This window comes from Petromyzon marinus, unplaced genomic scaffold (genome assembly GCF_048934315.1).
Source record: "Petromyzon marinus isolate PM22_M1 ecotype Great Lakes invasive population unplaced genomic scaffold, UKy_Petmar_22M1.pri1.0 PM_G_Scaffold_46, whole genome shotgun sequence".
Taxonomy (NCBI): domain Eukaryota; kingdom Metazoa; phylum Chordata; class Hyperoartia; order Petromyzontiformes; family Petromyzontidae; genus Petromyzon; species Petromyzon marinus.
Window position 1 is genome coordinate 128851 of NW_027422998.1, and position 14785 is coordinate 143635.

Here is a 14785-nt window from a genome sequence, read left to right on the forward strand (position 1 = left end):
GGTCCCACTACCAGGGTCCCTCTACCAGGGTCCCTCTACTGGGGTCCCACTACCAGGGTCCCTCTACCAGGGTCCCTCTACCAGGGTCCCTCTACCGAGGTCCCTCTACCAGGGTCCCTCTACCAGGGTCCCTCTACCAGGGTCCCACTACCAGGGTCCCTCTACCAGGGTCCCTCTACCAGGGTCCCTCTACCAGGGTCCCACTACCAGGGTCCCTCTACCAGGGTCCCTCTACCAGGGTCCCTCTACCGGGGTCCCTCTACCGGGGTCCCTCTACCAGGGTCCCTCTACCAGGGTCCCTCTACCAGGGTCCCACTACCAGGGTCCCACTACCAGGCCTCTACCAGGATCCCTCTACCAGGGTCCCTCTACCGGGGTCCCTCTACCGGGGTCCTTCTACTGGGGTCCCACTACCAGGGTCCCTCTACCAGGGTCCCTCTACCAGGGTCCCTCTACCAGGGTCCCCCTACCAGGGTCCCTCTACCGGGGTCCCTCTACCAGGGTCCCTCTACCAGGGTCCCACTACCAGGGTCCCTCTACCAGGGTCCCTCTACCAGGGTCCCTCTACCAGGGTCCCTCTACCGGGGTCCCTCTACCAGGGTCCCTCTACTGGGGTCCCTCTACCAGGTCCCTCTACCAGGGTCCCTCTACCAGGGTCCCACTACCAAGGTCCCTCTACCAGGGTCCCTCTACCAGGGACCCTCTACCAGGGTCCCTCTACCAGGGTCCCTCTACCGGGGTCCCTCTACCGGGGTCCCTCTACCAGGGTCCCACTACCAGGGTCCCTCTACCAGGGTCCCTCTACCAGGGTCCCTCTACCGGGGTCCCTCTACCGGGGTCCCACTACCAGGGTCCCTCTACCGGAGTCCCTCTACCAGGGTCCTACTACCAGGGTCCCACTACCAGGGTCCCACTACCAGGGTCCCACTACCAGGCCTCTACCAGGGTCCCCCTACCAGGGTCCCTCTACCGGGGTCCCTCTACCGGGGTCCCTCTACCAGGGTCCCACTACCAGGGTCCCTCTACCAGGGTCCCTCTACCAGGGTCCCACTACTAGGGTCCCTCTACCAGGGTCCCTCTACCAGGGTCCCAGGGTCCCTCTACCGGGGTCCCCGCTAGTCTGAGGCGCTAGTCTGAGGCGCTGGGCTGAGGCGCAAGTCTGAGGCGCTAGTCTGAGGCGCTAGTCTGAGGTGCTAGTCTGAGGCACCAGTCTGAGGCGCTAGTCTGAGGCACTAGTCTGAGGCACTAGTCTGAGGCGCTAGTCCAAGGCGCTAGTCTGAGGCGCCAGTCTGAGGTGCTAGTCTGAGGCACCAGTCTGAGGCGCTAGTCTGAGGCGCTAGTCTGAGGCGCTAGTCTGAGGTGCTAGTCTGAGGCGCTAGTCTGAGGTACTAGTCTGCGGCGCTAGTCTGAGGTGCTAGTCTGAGGCGGTGCCCTCGTGAGGACCGCTCCTGCGGCTGCGCTTGCTGGGAATCTCCTCCTGGCTGCAGCCCTGGAAAGGGAGGGGGTGGGGAGTTACCCACACACAGAGACCCAAAGACTCACCACACATAGAGACCCATAGACTCACCACACACCGAGACCCATAGACTCACCACACACAGAGACCCATAGACTCACCACACACAGAGACCCATAGACTCACCACACACAGAGACCCATAGACTCATCACACAGAGACCCACAGACTCACTACACAGAGACCCATAGACTCACCACACACAGAGACCCATAGACTCACCACACACAGAGACCCATAGACTCACCACACACAGAGACTCATAGACTCACCACACACAGAGACCCATAGACTCACCACACACAGAGACTCATAGACTCACCACACACAGAGACCCATAGACTCACCACACAGAGACCCACAGACTCACCACACACAGAGACCCATAGACTCACCACACACAGAGACCCACAGACTCACCACACAGAGACCCATAGACTCACCACACACAGAGACCCATAGACTCACCACACACAGAGACCCATAGACTCACCACACAGAGACCCATAGACTCACCACACACAGAGACCCATAGACTCACCACACACAGAGACCCATAGACTCACCACACACAGAGACCCACAGACTCATCACACACAGAGACCCATAGACTCACCACACACAGAGACCCATAGACTCACCACACACAGAGACCCATAGACTCACCACACACAGAGACTCATAGACTCACCACACACAGAGACCCATAGACTCACCACACACAGAGACCCATAGACTCACCACACACAGAGACCCATAGACTCACCACACACAGAGACCCACAGACTCATGACACACAGAGACCCATAGACTCACCACACACAGAGACCCATAGACTCACCACACACAGAGACCCATAGACTCACCACACACAGAGACTCATAGACTCACCACACACAGAGACCCATAGACTCACCACACACAGAGACCCATAGACTCACCACACACAGAGACTCATAGACTCACCACACACAGAGACCCATAGACTCACCACACACAGAGACCCATAGACTCACCACACACAGAGACTCATAGACTCACCACACACAGAGACCCATAGACTCACCACACACAGAGACCCATAGACTCACCACACACAGAGACCCATAGACTCACCACACACAGAGACCCACAGACTCATCACACAGAGACCCACAGACTCACTACACAGAGACCCATAGACTCACCACACACAGAGACCCATAGACTCACCACACACAGAGACCCATAGACTCACCACACACAGAGACTCATAGACTCACCACACACAGAGACCCATAGACTCACCACACACAGAGACTCATAGACTCACCACACACAGAGACCCATAGACTCACCACACAGAGACCCACAGACTCACCACACACAGAGACCCATAGACTCACCACACACAGAGACCCACAGACTCACCACACAGAGACCCATAGACTCACCACACACAGAGACCCATAGACTCACCACACACAGAGACCCATAGACTCACCACACAGAGACCCATAGACTCACCACACACAGAGACCCATAGACTCACCACACACAGAGACCCATAGACTCACCACACACAGAGACCCACAGACTCATCACACACAGAGACCCATAGACTCACCACACACAGAGACCCATAGACTCACCACACACAGAGACCCATAGACTCACCACACACAGAGACTCATAGACTCACCACACACAGAGACCCATAGACTCACCACACACAGAGACCCATAGACTCACCACACACAGAGACCCATAGACTCACCACACACAGAGACCCACAGACTCATGACACACAGAGACCCATAGACTCACCACACACAGAGACCCATAGACTCACCACACACAGAGACCCATAGACTCACCACACACAGAGACTCATAGACTCACCACACACAGAGACCCATAGACTCACCACACACAGAGACCCATAGACTCACCACACACAGAGACTCATAGACTCACCACACACAGAGACCCATAGACTCACCACACACAGAGACCCATAGACTCACCACACACAGAGACTCATAGACTCACCACACACAGAGACCCATAGACTCACCACACACAGAGACCCATAGACTCACCACACACAGAGACCCATAGACTCACCACACACAGAGACCCACAGACTCACCACACACAGAGACCCATAGACTCACCACACACAGAGACCCATAGACTCATCACACAGAGACCCATAGACTCACCACACACAGAGACCCATAGACTCACCACACATAGAGACCCATATACTCACCACACACAGAGACCCATAGACTCACCACACACAGAGACCCATAGACTCACCACACAGAGACCCACAGACTCACCACACACAGAGACCCATAGACTCACCACACACAGAGACCCATAGACTCACCACACAGAGAACCATAGACTCACCACACACAGAGACCCATAGACTCACCACACACAGAGACCCATAGACTCACCACACACAGAGACCCATAGACTCACCACACACAGAGACCCATAGACTCACCACACACAGAGACCCATAGACTCAGCACACACAGAGACCCATAGACTCACCACACACAGAGACCCATAGACTCACCACACACAGAGACCCATAGACTCATCACACACAGAGACCCATAGACTCACCACACACAGAGACCCAGAGACTCACCACACACAGAGACCCATAGACTCACAACACACAGAGACCCATAGACTCACCACACACATAGACCCATAGACTCACCACACACAGAGACCCATAGACTCACTCACACAGAGACCCATAGACTCACCACACACAGAGACCCATAGACTCACCACACATAGAGACCCATATACTCACCACACACAGAGACCCATAGACTCACCACACACAGAGACCCATAGACTCACCACACAGAGACCCACAGACTCACCACACACAGAGACCCATAGACTCACCACACACAGAGACCCATAGACTCACCACACAGAGAACCATAGACTCACCACACACAGAGACCCATAGACTCACCACACACAGAGACCCATAGACTCACCACACACAGAGACCCATAGACTCACCACACACAGAGACCCATAGACTCACCACACACAGAGACCCATAGACTCACCACACACAGAGACCCATAGACTCAGCACACACAGAGACCCATAGACTCACCACACACAGAGACCCATAGACTCACCACACACAGAGACCCATAGACTCATCACACACAGAGACCCATAGACTCACCACACACAGAGACCCAGAGACTCACCACACACAGAGACCCATAGACTCACAACACACAGAGACCCATAGACTCACCACACACAGAGACCCATAGACTCACCACACACAGAGACCCATAGACTCACTCACACAGAGACCCATAGACTCACCACACACAAAGACCCATAGACTCACCACACACAGAGTCACAGCATTACCGTCCGACACCAATGAGGTAGGGGATCGTTTCGCTGGACAGACAAACACACGCACACTTACAGACAAACACACGTACACACACACGTACACATCCACACACACACACACACGTACACACAAACACACACACATACACACAAACACACATACACACAAACACATACACACACAAACACATATACACACACACACACGTACACACACAAACACGCACACATACACACAAACACACATAAACACATATACACACACACGTACACACACAAACACGCACACATACACACAAACACACACACACGTACACACATACACACAAACACACGTACACACACGCACAAACACACGCACACACACGCACACGTACACACACACAAACACGCACACATACACACAAACACACATACACACGCACACAAATACACATACACACAAACACACGTACACACGCACACACATACACACATACACATGTACACACACACACACCACGCATCGTGACGGTGCCCTCACCAGGTCAGCCAGCAGTGGAGTGAACTTCCCACTGCTGCTGTTGCCGCTGCTGCTGTTGCTGTTGTTGTTGCTGCTGCTGCTGTTGTTGCTGGGTAGCTCCTCGGTGCCCGGCCCTCGTAGAACCTCGGTTCCACTCCTGGCCAGGGCTGACGCACGGACGGCGCCACCACCACTACCACCAGCGACCATTCCTCCTCCGCCGGCAACGAGCACGGCGCCGGCGGCGCCGTCGGCACCGAGCCGGGGCGCCGGCGACGCCGCCGACGGGCACAGCCGCGCCACCACGGCGCTCACGTTGTCGGCCTTGGTGCCGAGCCGGTGCCAGCGGGACAGCGCCTCCGCCACCAGCGCCTGCGCCAGCGTCAGGTCTACACCGCTGCTGCTGCTGCTGGCACCACCGGCACAACAACCGGCACCACCAGCAGCACAACCACCGGCACCACCACCAGCACAACCACCGGCACCACCACCGACATCACCACCACCACCACCGGCACCACCACCACCGCTGGCCTGCAGGATGAGACGTGTAAGTGCATGTAGACGTGTGTGTGTGTGTAGATGTGTGTGTGTGGATGTAGACGTGTGTGTGTGTATGTAGACGTGTGTGTGTGTATGTAGACGTGTGTGTGTGTATGTAGATGTGTGTGTGTATGTAGACGTATGTGCGTGTATGTAGACGTGTGTGTGTGTATGTATAGTGTGTGTGTGTAGACGTGTGTGTGTGTATGCAGACGTGTGTGTGTGTAGACGTGTGTATGTAGACGTGTGTGTGTATGTAGACGTGTGTGTGTGTGTATGTAGACGTGTGTGTGTGTAGATGTGTGTGTGTGGATGTAGACGTGTGTGTGTGTATGTAGACGTGTGTGTGTGTATGTAGACGTGTGTGTGTGTATGTAGATGTGTGTGTGTATGTAGACGTGTGTGCGTGTATGTAGACGTGTGTGTGTGTATGTATAGTGTGTGTGTGTAGACGTGTGTGTGTATGTAGACGTGTGTGTGTGTATGTAGACGTGTGTAAGTGTATAGTGTGTGTGTATGTAGACGTGTGTGTGTGTATGTAGACGTGTGTGTGTGTATGTAGGCGTGTGTGTGTGTAGACGTGTGTGTGTGTATGTAGACGTGTGTGTGTATGTAGACGTGTGTGTGTATGTAGACGTGTGTGTGTGTATGTAGACGTGTGTGTATATGTGTGTGTATGTAGACGTGTGTGTGTGTGTATGTAGACGTGTGTGTGTGTATGTAGACGTGTGTGCGTGTATTTAGACGTGTGTGAGTGTATGTAGACGTGTGTGTGTGTATGTAGATGTGTGTGTGTGTATGTAGACGTGTGTGCGTGTATGTAGACGTGTGTGTGTGTATGTATAGTGTGTGTGTGTAGACGTGTGTGTGTATGTAGACGTGTGTGTATGTAGACGTGTGTGCGTATGTAGACGCGTGTGTGTGTATGTAGACGTGTGTGTGTGTGTATGTAGACGTGTGTGTGTGTATGTAGACGTGTGTGCGTGTATGTAGACGTGTGTGTGTGTATGTAGACGTGTGTGTATATGTAGACGTGTGTGTGTATGTAGACGTGTGTGTATGTAGACGTGTGTGCGTATGTAGACGCGTGTGTGTGTATGTAGACGTGTGTGTGTGTATGTAGACGTGTGTGTGTGTGTGTAGACGTGTGTGTGTGTATGTAGACGTGTGTGTATATGTAGACGTGTGTGTGTATGTAGACGTGTGTGTATGTAGACGTGTGTGCGTATGTAGACGCGTGTGTGTGTATGTAGACGTGTGTGTGTGTAGACGTGTGTATGTAGACGTGTGTGTGTATGTAGACGTGTGTGTGTGTGTATATATAGTGTGTGTGTGTATGTAGACGTGTGTGTGTGTGTAAACGTGTGTGTGTGTATGTAGACGTGTGTAAGTGTATAGTGTGTGTGTATGTAGACGTGTGTGTGTGTGTATGTAGACGTGTGTGTGTGTATGTAGGCGTGTGTGTGTGTGTAGACGTGTGTGTGTGTGTATGTAGACGTGTGTGTGTATGTAGACGTGTGTGTGTGTGCATGTAGACGTGTGTGTATGTAGACGTGTGTGTGTATGTAGACGTGTGTGTGTGTATGTAGACGTGTGTGTGTGTATGTAGACGTGTGTGTGTGTATGTAGATGTGTGTGTGTGTATGTAGACGTGTGTGTGTGTATGTAGACGTTTGTGTGTATGTAGACGTGTGTGTGTGTATGTAGACGTGTGTGTGTGTATGTAGACGTGTGTGTGTGTGTATGTAGATGTGTGTGTGTATGTAGACGTGTGTGTATATGTAGACGTGTGTGCGTGTATGTAGACGTGTGTGTGTGTGTATGTATAGTGTGTGTGTGTAGACGTGTGTGTGTGTGTAGACGTGTGTGTGTATGTAGACGTGTGTGTGTGTAGACGTGTGTATGTAGACGTGTGTGTGTATGTAGACGTGTGTGTGTGTATGTAGACGTGTGTGTATGTAGACGTGTGTATGTAGACGTGTGTGTGTATGTAGACGTGTGTGTGTGTATGTAGACGTGTGTGTATGTAGACGTGTGTGTGTGTAAACGTGTGTGTGTGTATGTAGACGTGTGTAAGTGTATAGTGTGTGTGTATGTAGACGTGTGTGTATGTAGGCGTGTGTGTGTATGTAGACGTGTGTGTGTGTATGTAGACGTGTGTGTGTATGTAGACGTGTGTGTGTGTGTGCATGTAGACGTATGTGTGTATGTAGACGTGTGTGTGTATGTAGACGTGTGTGTGTGTGTATGTATACGTGTGTGTATATGTGTGTGTGTGTATGTAGACGTGTGTGTGTGTGTATGTAGACGTGTGTGTGTGTATATGTGTGTGCGTGTATGTAGACGTGTGTGAGTGTATGTAGACGTGTGTGTGTATGTATGTAGACGTGTGTGTGTGTATGTAGACGTTTGTGTCTATGTAGACGTGTGTGTGTGTATGTAGACGTGCCCGTGCTCGCTGCTGCTGCTGTGCGTCCGCACGATGACAGAGCGCCACGGCCTCTGTGGGCGTGAGGACATCCCAGACTCCGTCGGTGGCCAGCACCAGGTAGCGGTGGTGCCCTGGGTCCAGCCTGTAGGCGCTGACGTCCGGCTCGGGGGAGACCACAAACTGGGCGCTCGCAAAGTCGTAGCTCCAGAGGTCCCCTGTGGGATATCGCCAACACACACACACGTACACACACACACACGTACACACACACGTACACACACATACGTACACACACACACGTACCACACACACACACGTACACACACACGTACACACACCCACACGTACACACACACGTACACACGTACACACACACACTCACACACGTACACACTCACACACGTACACACTCACACACACGTACACACACACACACGTACACACACGCACACGTGCACACGTACACACACACACGTACACACACACACGTACACACTCACACACGTACACACACACACGTACACACACACACACGTACACACACACACGTACACACACGTACACACACACGTACACACACACATACACACACACACGTACACACACGTACACACACACTTACACACGTACACACACACGTACACACACGTACACACACACGTACACACGTACGCACACACATGGACACGTACACACACGGACACACGTACACACACACGTACACACGTACACACACACGCACACACGTACACACACACACACGTACACACACGTACACACACACGTACACACACGTACACACACACGTACACACACACACGTACACACAAACACGTACACACATGTACACACACTCGTAAACACACACGTAAACACACCTATGCGTACACACACATATACATGAACACACGTTTCACAACAACCGCCATTCGCCATTAGGTGGCGATGACATAACCAGGGCGCCTGTGCCAGGCTACGTGCACTTTTAACGCCAGATGAAGTGTCGAATGCCCGCTGGCAGGAGGTCGCCAGGAGGTGCCACGGGTGTGTATAGGTGTGTGTGTGTGTAGGTGTGTGTGTAGGTGTGTGTAGGTGTGTGTGTAGGTGTGTGTGTGTAAGTGTGTGTGTGTAGGTGTGTGTGTGTAGGTGTGTGTGTAGGTGTGTGTAGGTGTGTGTGTAGGGGTGTGTGTAGGTGTGTGTAGGTGTGTGTATAGGTGTGTGTGTAGGTGTGTGTAGGTGTGTGTGTAGGTGTGTGTGCCGGACGGGCAACTCTGTCGTGGACAGTGCTGTGGGGGGAGGTCCAATTTTGATTGGCTCCTCTACATACACACACAGGGGCTAAACGGGGGCTCTGGATGGATGCGAGGGGCTGGTAACCCCTCCACCTTCAATTAATTACCACTAAACCACGAATTAAGAATATATTACTAATAAGCTTGTGCCGGAGGCCCCGGGAGGCCAGGCGTCTATGACGTCTCCTGGCCAAACCCCAATTGGCGGAGCCAGGAGATTGAATATCTACCCTCGGGGCTCCTCCAGAAACAACGAAAAACCACTACGGGTGGCCACGTGGAATGTTCGAACACTCACTGCGGAGGAGAGGCTGCCACTCCTCTGTCGGGAGCTGGACCGGTACCGCCTGGATCTATGTGGCATTCAGGAGGTCCGGTGGACCGGCTCTGGCTCCTGCCACTATGAGGGGTGGACAGTCCTCTACTCGGGGCAGCAGACTGCCAAACAACAGGGTGTGGCTCTTCTTTTGAACAAAAGAATAAAGGGGCGTGGGAACATGGCGGTGAGGTGTGGGAAGCTGTAAGTCCCAGGCTACTTTGGGCTCGCCTTCCCATCAACTGGAGGCGAGGAATGGTGGTCGTGGTTACTTATGCCCCCACCGAAGATGAACATCCGTGGAGGGATGCAGGCAAAGCCGATGAGTCAGATGACTTCTATGACCTCCTGTCACAGGTGCTGGCTAAAGTGGCCCCTCGGGATAGAGTCATCATGTTGGGTGACTTCAATGCCCGAGTTGGTCATGATACTGGCACCTGGTCTGGAGTGATTGGAGGGCATGGGCCAGATCAGCTCAATAACAACGGTAGAAGGCTGCTAGATTTTTGTGCAGCCCATGGGCTAGTAATTACCAACACGCTGTTCCGGCATCGGCGCATCCACACAACATCATGGATGCATGCCGAGTCCAAGCAAGAACATCTGCTGGACTAGATAGTGACGGACCAGCGGATGCGAGCCCATGTCCTTGACACCAGGACCTACCGTGGAGCTGATCTGCCTTCTGACCATCCGACTAGTCATCTGTAAGATGTGCCTGCTATTCTTCAACTCCGGTGGTGGGTGTACACCCAGGACCCCATTCCAACCTAAAGTGGCCTGGTCTCAGTTATCTGATGAAAGTTGCAAGCGAGAATTTCATCATCGCTTGCGGCTGGGATTGGCATCGTCCCCGACTCCTCCTGATGTCGAGGGTAAATGGGCGAGGTTTAGGACTGTGACTCATGCAGCTGCAATGGCTGCTTTGGGTACGCGGTCCAGACCTCCCCAGAGACCCTGGCTGACAGAGGAGGTGTTCAGGATGGTTGAGAAAAAACGACAGGCCCACTGTCATCAGTTACAGAATCCCATGTCAGAGAATGAGGAGGCTTACCGCAGCCTTCGCTCGGAGGTTCGGAGAGCCATGAGGTGCTGCAAGGATGGGTGGTGGTCGCGGGTTGCTGAGGAGATGGAGTCTGCCTCAGTGGCCCGTGATCACAAATCTCTATTTAACTCCATCAAAAAAGTAATCTGCAGCGCCACACCTATTACCATCATTAGGAAAAAAAACGGTGACCCAATCTTCGACCCCCAGGAACAGGTTTGCAGATTTGCTGAGCATTTCTGTGAGGTCCTGGGGGAGGGAAAATCCCTCAATCGGGAAAACATCGTGGCACAAAGTGAGGATGACCCTGCTGAGGCTACGGTGCCTCAAATATTGGAAGAAGTCACCCCCTGTGAGTGGCTGGCTAAGGTGCCATCTGTTGAGGAAGTACTGAAGGCGATCTGGAGTCTGAGACCAGGAAAGGCAGCGGGCAGAGATGATCTCCCAAGCGAAATGCTGAGGGAGGGCGGCGTTTGTGCACAGACTGCCCTATATGACATCATAACAACAGTCTGGACCACTGGACGGGGTCCGCAGGATTGGAAGGATGCCCTGGTGGTCCCCCTTTTTAAGAAGTGGGACCGCACAGACTGTAACAACTACAGTGTGCCGGGAAAGGTCCTGGCAAGGATTATTCAACATCGCCTTGCCAGGCACGCTGAGGAGAGGCTTGCGGAGCCCCAATGCGGTTTCAGGAAAGGGCGGTCCTGCAAAGATGCCATATTTTCTGTCCGTCTGCTACAGCAGAGGTGTAGGGAATTCCAAAAAGACCTACATATCTGCTTTCTTGACCTGGTCAAGGCCTATGATACCATCAGTAGACCTGGGCTCTGGGTTGTTCTTCATGCTTTTGGAGTACCTGACCCTCTGCTCACGATCATTAAGGACCTTCATGATGGTGAGCGGGCCCGGGTAAAACTACGTGGCCGGGAGTCAGAGCCATTCCCTGTACACCTTGGGGTGCGACAGGGATGTCCTCTGGCTCCCACATTATTTAACATCTATTTTGACCATGTAGTTCGTGAAGCCTTCAATAGCTGTACCGGGGGAATCTCCATATGGTACATATATAATGGTAGGCTGATCGATGCCCGGGTGCGGTCAAGGGATGGCTCCTTATTGCTCAACCACGTCATGTATGCTGATGATTTGGTAATAGCTGCTCATTCAGAGGAGGAGTTGGAGACGCTGCTGCTGAGACTGGAGCGTGCCACTAAGAGGTGAGGCTTTACCATCAGCCCCACCAAAACTAAGCACCTGCCTGGGTATTTTGTACCAGCGGACACTCCACCCCCACAACTCCCAATCGGTGATGGGGCAGTTGTGGAGAGAGTGGAGAGTTTCCCATACCTGGGCAGTGTGCTTATGACCGGCTCCAGTTTAACAGCAGAGGTCTCACTCCGAATCAGTCGAGCGGCAATATCTTTTCATCGGTTGCGTAACGCTGTGTGGAAGCTACCTAGTCTGTCGCTCCGCACTAAGCGTCAAGTCTTCTCGGCCACAGTCATTCCCTCCCTTCTCTACGCTTGCGAAACGTGGACCCCCCTAATGGAACATCTTCGCTGGTGTGAAACATTTAGGCTGGCCTGCCTACGATCCATCCTGGGTTTAACCAGGCTGGATTGTGTGAGGAGCTCACAAATCCTTGAAAGATCTGGGCAAGGCACCATCGGTGAGCTCCTCCGGCGGGCAAGGCTGCGATGGCTGGGTCATGTAGCCCGCATGCCCAGCCACCGCATGCCGAAACAGCTTTTGTTCGGCCGGATTGAGGGGGCTAAACGAGCGCGGCACGGGCTAGAGAAGAGATGGAGTGATGTGGTACAGGAGGAGGTGGAGCTGAGTGGACTTGCCGATGACTGGTACCAGCGGTGTCAAGATCGGCCTCTGTGGAGGAGGCTCGTGAAGGATGCTACTGGGCAGTTGGAGGTAGTCGCTCTCCAACAACAATGGAGGGCAGAGGAGCGACGCTCAGAACAACGAGCGGAGCGCCGGGTGGCTAAAGCACAGCAGGTTGGCACAGTAGGGGGCACAGGTGGTGCATCAGCCAGTCATCTCAGTCAGTCGACCCGTGGCACCTGGGTCTGCCCCGTGACCTCCTGCCAGCGGGCGTTCGACACTTCACGTGGCCTCAGGGTGCACATAGCCTGGCACAAGCATCGTGGTGACGTCACCGCCACTTAGTGGCGAATGGCGGTTGTTGTTGTTGTTGTGTAGGTGTGTGTATAGGTGTGTGTGTAGCTGTGTGTGTGTGTAGGTGTGTGTGTGTGTGTAGGTGTGTGTGTGTAGGTGTGTGTGTGTGTAGGTGTGTGTAGGTGTGTGTGTAGGTGTGTGTGTAGGTGTATGTGTGTAGGTGTGTATAGGTGTGTGTGTAGGTGTGTGTGTAGGTGTGTGTGTGTGTACCGAGGGAGCGTGACACGGCCAGGAAGGGGATGTCCTCCGTGGCTGAGCTTTGCTGCCCAGGGCCGCAGTGAGCCACAAGGGGCCTCCTCCAGGCCACACGGCAAGGCCCCCCTGGCTTCCTCATCACCCTGGTGGGCAGACACACAAAGACAAAGATCCCCCGTGTAGCCTTAACAGACTGTACGGGCAAGTGCTGTTAGCGAGCACACACAAAGACAAAGATCCCCCGTGTAGCCTGTAACAGACTGTAGGGGCAAGTGCTGTTAGCGAGCACACACAAAGATCCCCCGTGTAGCCTGTAACAGACTGTAGGGGCAAGTGCTGTTAGCGAGCAGCACCTACGGAGGCCGGAACGGTACACGAGGGGGTGGGTGCCCAGCACCACGCCCGGCCGCCTTTGTCTCCCTAGTGGCGATGTTTACACACCGTACCAGGTATTCATTTGAGGCTTAGTCGACCTAGGGGAGGCCCTGGACCGGTTCAGATAATCGTGACTGGTGTTGGCTGTGAGCGGGAATCGAACCCGGGTCATCAGGTTCGTAGCACAGCGCGCTAACCACTACACTACTCCTCCCCATACACCCATACACACATACACACACACATACACACACATATATACACACACACAACAACAACCGCCATTCGCCACTAAGTGGCGATGACGTCACCACAACGCTTGTGCCAGGCTATGTGCACCCTGAGGCCACGTGAAGTGTCGAACGCCCGCGGGCAGGAGGTCACGGGGCAGACCCAGGTGCCACGGGTCGACTGATTGAGACGACTGGCTGATGCACCACCTGTGCCCCCTACTGTGGCAACCTGCTGTGCTTTAGCCACCCGGCGTTCCGCTCGTTGTTGTGAGCGTCGCTCCTCCGCCCTCCGTTGTTGTTGGAGGGCGACTGCCTCCAACTGCCCAGAAGCGTCCTTCACAAGCCTCCTCCACAGAGGCCGATCTTGACACCGCTGGCACCAGTCATCGGCAAGTCCACTCAGCTCCACGTCCTCCTGTACCACATCACTCCATCTCTTCTCTAGCCCGTGCCGAGCTCGTTTAGCCCCCTCAATCCGGCCGAACAAAAGCTGTTTCGGCATGCGGTGGCTGGTCATGCGGGCTACATGACCCAGCCATCGCAGCCTTGCCTGCCGGAGGAGCTCACCGATGGTGCCTTGCCCAGATCTTTCAAGGATTTGTGAGCTCCTCACTACAATCCAGCCTGGTTAAACCCAGGATGGATCGTAGGCAGGCCAGCCTAAATGTTTCACACCGGCGAAGATGTTCCATTAGGGGGGTCCACGTTTCGCAAGCGTAGAGAAGGGAGGGAATGACCGTGG

The 14785-nt window shown here is 53.8% G+C and overlaps 1 protein-coding gene across 2 annotated transcripts in view; it reads right to left on the reverse strand.

Moving 5' to 3' along the window:
- Positions 1-587: 587 nt before the first annotated feature.
- Positions 588-14785, reverse strand: part of LOC142917329 (uncharacterized) — a 28193-nt gene continuing 13995 nt past the window's right edge. For both annotated transcript variants that reach the window (XM_076061964.1, XM_076061965.1), the window contains exons 5-8: positions 13451-13578; positions 8416-8612; positions 5445-5957; positions 588-1489 (exon numbers count right to left, since the gene is read on the reverse strand). In XM_076061964.1, coding sequence (XP_075918079.1) covers positions 1415-1489; positions 5445-5957; positions 8416-8612; positions 13451-13578 — 913 coding nt within the window. In that variant the 3' untranslated portion in view covers positions 588-1414. The remainder of the gene's footprint in view (positions 1490-5444; positions 5958-8415; positions 8613-13450; positions 13579-14785) is intronic.